General features: G+C 34.7%; 1 protein-coding gene across 2 annotated transcripts; it reads left to right on the top strand.

The window, feature by feature from the left end:
* The first annotated feature begins 4,156 nt into the window (after positions 1 to 4,156).
* LOC136206314 (nascent polypeptide-associated complex subunit beta-like) lies at positions 4,157 to 6,810 on the top strand. Of its 2 annotated transcripts, none has more exons than XM_065997324.1 (6): positions 4,157 to 4,291; positions 5,360 to 5,427; positions 5,922 to 6,070; positions 6,146 to 6,202; positions 6,377 to 6,415; positions 6,508 to 6,810. In XM_065997324.1, the coding sequence occupies exons 1-6, from the start codon at positions 4,181 to 4,183 to the stop codon at positions 6,678 to 6,680; spliced, it is 597 nt and encodes a 198-aa protein (XP_065853396.1). In that variant the 5' UTR covers positions 4,157 to 4,180; the 3' UTR covers positions 6,681 to 6,810. The 2 variants fall into 2 exon arrangements, with proteins under 2 accessions (XP_065853396.1, XP_065853405.1); XM_065997333.1 differs by having other exon boundaries at positions 4,224 to 4,302.
* The last annotated feature ends 976 nt before the right edge of the window (positions 6,811 to 7,786 follow it).

Below are 7,786 nucleotides of genomic sequence, written 5' to 3'. Positions count from 1 at the left end.
AGCAAAAATCTACTCAAATACACGGGGCGTATCATCCTCTACGCGGGGCGTGAAACATGTTGTCAGCAATAATTGCCTTATCCGCAGGCACCATGTGGAATTGACTCAGCATACGCGGGGCGTATGCCACCCTACGCGGGGCGTATGCCACATGTCGGAAATAATTGGCCTAATCCTGAAAGTCAGACTGCACTGTCTCCCTGAGTCAACTCTTCGTACGCGGGGCGTATAACCATACATGCGAGGCGTACCAGGCAATTCCTCAATGATAAAAACTTCAGAGACTCAAACACGCGGGGCGTACTTTAGCTACGCAGGGCGTGCTTGAGACAACAAGACACGGAATTGGTCCACATGCAGGAGATTTCTGACGGAATGGGCACTTACGCGGGGCGTAGACCACCTCACGCGGGGCGTATCATGGGATTTCTGCACCAAATAATGTTGCTCCATACTTGTACTTTGTGAAGTTACAACATTGCCCTTGCTTGATGTCTATAAATAGGAAGCTCTTGAACTTCATTTGACACCAAGAAATAATTACACACTAGAGAGCTAACTATACTTATTTTGATTATTGTTGTAGTACAGATTCAGTTTTTGTAGCTAAACTCTCCACCTCGAGAGCTTGTTCGGTTGTTTCGGCATTCCATCGAAGTTCCGCTCCACCATTCGTCACCAAGCTCGAGAGTTCCACCTCCACGACCTAGGAGACGACTTTAAGTCCGGTTAGCTAGTTTCAAGGGCGGATTCTCCCCTTTTACGTGCTAATTAGCTTGTACTCTTCCTATGTACTAGGCTTGGTTGTATTCCATTTATATATATTTCATATTTATAATTTCATGATTTATAATCTCTATTTCCCTTTACGTGTTAATGTTTGCTACTTGTTTTGATATTGATAATTGATTATTGTGTAGGAGAACGCGATTTCCGACGCCATTCGGGCTATCCTTAGGGAGTTATATAGGTCTTGCCCTACCGGAAGTGACAAACCGGAAACCGTAGGAATTGACAAGCCACGGAACTTATAGGCCCTAGTTTCTAATTCCCCCGCATTAGACACGCCTTGACTAGGAATCACGTAGTCTAAGTGCTTCACGGGTCGGTCCTACTACACTTAGTCGTCTTTGCAAGAGTAAATTATTATCCGTATACATTTAGAGTCGTTATTTATCGTGGTTATAACTTACTGATATTCATCCCACTTCATAGGGTTTTAGCTACACAAATCTGAGTTGCCAATAGTTAGGGATAGTGTGGAGTTGTGTCTTACTTTACCCCAAAGTAATCGCCGCTTAAATAACATACGAAACCGAGTCGTCTAATACTTGTAATTATAAATCCCGTGGATTTGATACCCGGTCTTAACCGGATTATTACTTGATACGACGGGGTACACTTGCCCCTAAGTAGTCGTAGCGTCTAGTAGAGTTAAGAGTAATTTATAAAGATCACATCCATAGATTTAGAGTCCGCACTCATAATATATACATTCCGTCGCAGAAACTCTACCACTAGGCGTCGCGCTACCAAACCTCTGTTTTCAAATCTACTTACTCTCTTTAGTAACATTCCGACTTAAGCATCAGAGAAGGGACACCGGACTCCAACCCTTCTTTAACAGTTTGTTTATTCTGTTCAGGTGACTATAGTAAAGGGTTGTCTATAGGTTCAACGCCGCATCGGTGACACCAAAATGGAGAGCCATTGACGACACGACTATTTTGGGCTCGGGACCCAATTGAGACCACAATGGTTTCGATAGGGTCGGTGTTGGAGAATAAGAGCCTCCATCCAAACTAGGTTTAGGAAATGTTATCCTTGCATGAAGAAAGTGAGTTCGGAAAATTTGGTACACTTTAGGGAAGGCTAATATTCTCTAGAGAGAGAACATTAGGCACCTCTAAAATTTCTAATGAACCCATGTTAGGACGGATTAGGGATGAATAATCTGCATCCCAACCTTATTAGTACTAGAGGTGTTAACGAGCTGAATCGATACCAAACACATGTAGGCTTGATATTGCCTCGTTACTATCCTAAGTCGATTCCTCTCGAGCTGAGCTTTGACTAATCCGAGCTTGACCAAACTTTGAGCAAGCCGAGCTTAATTGAACTTTGATTGCTCCAAGTTTGACTGATCTTTGATCGAGCCGGGCTCGATTGAGATTTGACCAAGCTTTGATCGTGTTTTTATCGAGCTGAGTTTTAACTAGATTCGTTATACATGCATAGAATATGTAACATGTAAGATTAAAAAAATAAAAAATAAAACCCATATAACATACTCCACATGGGTAAAAAAGATTAAAAAAAGTAATCATTAACCATGAGCAAACTCTAAGAATAGTAGCTGCTCCTAGTGGTCGGAGAAGGCGAACTCATATATCACAACTGACCTTGTTATTGTTGGTGTGGTTACGTATGGATGGTAGTTGTTGGTGCTACGAGTATCAATTGGAGAGTTGAGAGACAACTTGGGGGAAGGAGAAGCTAATTGGTCTTTAGAGCTTGTATTTTGAATTCCTAATTTTTGGAATAGCCTAATACCTAAAGGTGCTGTTAAGTGTTTTTTTTTACGAACATTGTGAGTTGTGACAAGTTGAGAGTTATAATCGAGAACTAATTTCAATTTTTTTATACATGACGATTAATTATTTTATTTTGAATTAAAGATTAATGCAATATATATATATATAAACAATCGAGTCTATTCGCGAATATTTGAATCGAATTTAAGGAAGCTCAAAACCGACTCATTAATTTCTCAAGCCGATCCCAATTCTAACTGAGGTCACTCAAATCGAGCTATGACCGAACTTTGACCTAACCGAGCTCGAATATAATGAATTAACACCCCTAATGAGTACCCATTATTCAACACAAAACTATTAAGTTTCGTGCCAAATTTAAAAAAATAGAAAGTTAGAGCATAGTTGTATATTTAGTATAGTGTAAGGGTCTCCACATAAGTTCAAAAACAAATAATCGTTGTAATATGAAGCTATTAGTCTGTTGACACGTGCAAAAAAAAAACATACGTTGACCGTCCGATATATAATGAATAAAGGTTTAAATTGGTTTTCAAAGTTGGCATGAATGGTCAATTCCAAATCAATTTTTGGTTATCAACTCGGTCCTTAAAGTTGACGAGAAGGGTCAAATTAACCCATGATCAAATCATCCATGAAAGTATAATATATTTTTGAAATCCGAATTTTATTATGTTTATATTTTGACACCTGAAATCTATTTTTATACTTAAAAATTATTATATTCCTCGTAGCAGCAGAATGCTTTAGTGTGGGTGCGTTACTTTATGTGTTAGTGCAGAATATCAATGCGCTAATACTATTTTGTCTCTGTTTCAAGAAGTTTCCATCAGAATTAATTGTTGTTTGTGACACATACTCCTATTTCAAAAGATTTTTAGAGATTTCTTTTGTTAATGCGGTTTTAGCCTCTATTTATCTTTGTCACATTTTATCACTTAATATAATTATTTCATTAGTAAATTATTTTTTTTTAAATTCAGTAGAATTAAAACTTTTAAATTTAATTAATTCTTATCTTGTACATTCTATTTATAAATAAAATTTCATTAGTTAAAAATTTAGAATTTTTTAATTTTAAGAAATAAACTTCATGCAACGTTCGTGATTACAAAGCGTGTTAGTACATTTGTATTCTACAACGACACATAAAGTAATGCGCCGATACCAAAACGTTATGCAGTTATGTAGAATATAATAGCTTTTAAATAGATTTCAGATATCAAATAAAACATAATAAAGTTCGGGTATCAAAAATATATTATATTTTCAGGAGTGATTTGATCATTGGTTAATTTGACCCTTCTTGCCAATTTTAAGACTGAGTTAATACATGAAAATTGATTTGGCTAAATTCAAAAATTTGAGAGCCAATTTGAACCTTTATTCAATATATATAAGGCTGAGCAAAAAGTCCGGAAACTGAAAATCGAATCGATAACTGAACCGAAATCCTTTCATTTCTCAATTCTGACTTAATTGGTATTCGGTTATCGGTTCGGTTATTCCGTTTAAAAAATCGTTTAACCGAAACCGAACTGAAATTACACATATAAAAAAGTAAGTATATGTAAATAACTAAAGCCCATGTAAATTAAACTCAAGCCCACGTATCTTTACAGCCCATGTTAGTAGTCTCTGTCCAAAACTCACTCTCAAACCTAGTATATATACTTACTGTCCGCCGAATTAGTCTTCTTTTGTCATCTGAATCATCTGTGCTGCCAGGAGTTAAGGTGCCGATAAGGTGTTGTTTTTTATTTTTTTTTGATAGAATTGTTTTCTGTTTCTTTGAAATTAATTTGTAATTTCTCTGAGTTTTTCTCAAAATACAAAGTCTATTGAAAAGATTTTGTTTTCTGTAGGGTTTACTTAGATGCTGATTCAATCTTACATAGGGTTTTGGTTCCTTGTGTTGTTGTGTGTTAGATTAGTTAAATATTTTCTTTATATGGTGGGTTTGTTTGTTTTGGAACTGCATTTTCTCTGTATTTTTTTACACCGCATAGAGAAGGAAAACAAGGATAACCTCATAGGTCATATATAATGCAAAAAGGGGACAATATGCACCAAGTGGCATGCTGCAATGCCAACATACATAAACAAAGTTTAGTCTCAGCTTTTAGCATGGAAAAATTATTACAAAATTGAACTGCTAATTTGAACTTTCATCCGAATCAATTTCATATTAAACTTCACTAAGAAAACAAGAATTTTGGGTATCAATTTAGTTAATAACTTGTCCTTTTTTTTGTCAAATTAGTTCAAAGGAAGATGCAGATGGAATTCCCTAATAATTTCCCATGTTAATTCTTATATGTAACAAGCTTTTATAAAGTATTGTTTGCAGATTACTTTCTTGCTCCTCTTTTGATTTACTAAGTATACAAAAAATAGTTGGATTTGTAAGTGATGGAAAGGCATGCAGGTGCCATAAATTTTTTTTTGTTTTGTTTTTTTTTTTTTTTTACAGCAGCAGCAGGTGGTGCGAAGAACATTTTTTTGGGTTTTTTTTTGTATAGCTAGCTGTAGATAGCATCATCAGTCCATACTTTTGGCCTTGAATCTTCATTCCTTTTCTTCTTACAATTGTTATATTATGTCAATTATAAACTTTATGATGTGTGATTCTATTATTCATCTTTTCTTGGGCTTCATTAGTAATTGTTGTTTATTCTGGCATTAGCTACTTCTTTTCTGTATTTTCCTTGCTGTTCTCAATATTCAATTTCATTATGATGTGTGATTTGCCAAACATGGTGCTGCAGCCATTTTTATATTTGGTCCTTTTTTCTGTTATACAGATGAATAGGGAAAGGCTTATGAAGATGGCTGGTGCAGTTCGCACTGGTGGAAAGGGCAGCGTGAGAAGGTGGGAAGCATATTGTATTGAACACCAAAGATAGGCTGTCATCAGTCTTTTCTAATATTAATTTTTCCTAATACCTTGTTCAATATGAAATTTATGGCTTTTAAATTGACAAGGGAAGAATTCTCTAGAATCACGATCCATTGCATCAACTCTTGCTTAAAATTATGATGAATGGATTCCATGGACATTCTATTTTTTTTTTCTTCCCAGTTCCATTTAAACTTCTGATACTTACTCAAAGTGTCATTCCGATTTTGGTGACTCCTTACTGGAGAATCCCAATTAATTTGGAATTGGAATTGGAATTGGGTAGCATGTTTCTCTGATGTAGTTGATCTCATTTATGTTTTTGCTGGTGTTATGATTGACCATTGATACATGTTTTACAACGCATGTTAATTGTTGCATTTATATTGGATTTCAGTTATAGATATTGACAACTCTTGACAATCATCATGGTCGTAATTTATCATTCAAAATTGCTAAAACTGCAGAAAGAAGAAGGCTGTCCACAAGACTACAACTACAGATGATAAAAGGCTCCAGAGCACCCTTAAGAGAATAGGAGTGAATGCTATTCCTGCAATTGAAGAAGTCAACATATTCAAGGATGACGTAGTTATCCAGTTTGTGAACCCCAAAGGTGAAGCCTGATTCCACTACATGATTGGATTTTATTACATCTTGCTTGTTAAACTAATAATCTTTTCTGTTGCAGTTCAAGCATCTATTGCAGCCAATACATGGGTTGTTAGTGGCACTCCACAAAATAAGAGTATGTGTTTAGTAGTTGCAATGATGATAATCTTCATACTGCTAATAACAATTATATCTGTTAAATGGAACAAATGGTGATTTTGGTTTTTCCGGAACCATGCACCCGACGGTTTGCTGGAATTCCTTTCAGACACATTGTTAATACGTTCTCATTTTTTTTTTCTCTCTGCAGAATTACAGGATATCCTACCTCATGTTCTCTCCCAATTGGGTATGCATTTTCAAATTTTTGCTATATGATATTTTTTGCCAAGTTGAATTCCTTCTGCTAACATGTTTCGCCCTTAAAATTATGTTGTGTAGGCCCGGATAATTTGGACAACCTGAAGAAGTTGGCAGAGCAGATCCAGAAGCAGGCACCCAATGCTGGTGCTGCAGCAACGGCTGCTGAAGATGATGATGATGATGAGGTTCCAGAGCTTGTGGCGGGTGAGACATTTGAAGCTGCTGCAGAGGAGGGTAAGGCAGCATCTTAGTTAAATAGATACATCAAGCCCTCTGTTTTTGAAGCAGTTTTTCTAGTTGTACTTTATCAATCTGTTATCTCTTAATGACTGGATGATTGTTTGATCCAAATTTTACTTTAAAAAAGTATTTATGACTGGATGCCCGTTTTTTAGCAGATGAAAATTGCATTTGGATGTGAATCATATTAATACTAGGTTGTCTATATATTGTGCCTGCTTCTGTGGCTTACAGTACGCATACAAGAATACGTTTTCTTATTGGGGTTTTTACAGAATTAGATCCTAGATGGGATTTTATCGAAATAGTGATGAAATAGAAATTACTCCCTTCATTTCCTTATATATAAGTCATTATAGCAAATTAGTTTTTCTTACAAGTATAAGTCATTATAGTATTTCAAGAATTTTTAGTTTAATTTTTTTTTATTCAAACATTAAATTTTGTCTTGGTCCATATATTTGTTCACATCCCAAGGTTTATTCCCCATTAATTTTTAATATCTCCGGTGCCTTTTTCAATACAAGTGAGTTAGAGAGGAAGTAACAAAGTTTGTTAATTCCACTTGTCACATGTAAACAACTATAATCTACAGATAATATATCACTATAGTGTTCTACTACTTTTTGTGAGATTCACAAAGTTTGTTAATTTCAATTGTAACATGTAAAAAAAACACATTCTACAGATAATATATTACTATAATGTTTACTACTAATTTTTGTGTATACATTTATTTAATTAATACATAATTAATAATTTTTAAATAGTATTCTTTCCGTTTTTTATTATATGATATTTTGGACTTTTCAATTTGTTCATTTTTATATGTTGTTTTGTATTATTAATGCAGTTTTTACCATGTTTTTTCTAATTTGTTCCTATTTATGGTAAGAGAGAGATGTATAGTTATTAATGCAAATTATTTTAATTAAAGCATAAAAAATTAATAAGAGAGATTTTTTTGCATAGAAAGTAGAGATTTGGGAGAGAAGTATTAAGCTTATATTAGTCATTCTAATAGCTTAATTAATATTACATCGATCTTGATGAAAAACCTTAAACAACATATAAAAAAGAACGGATGAATTATCATCAAAATTTCATGAAGTTTCAA

The sequence above is a fragment of the Euphorbia lathyris genome, chromosome 1 (genome assembly GCF_963576675.1).
Source record: "Euphorbia lathyris chromosome 1, ddEupLath1.1, whole genome shotgun sequence".
NCBI classification, from domain to species: Eukaryota; Viridiplantae; Streptophyta; class Magnoliopsida; order Malpighiales; family Euphorbiaceae; genus Euphorbia; species Euphorbia lathyris.
The sequence above is the reverse complement of the archived record's forward strand: the minus strand, read 5'-3'. Positions and strand labels throughout refer to the sequence as shown.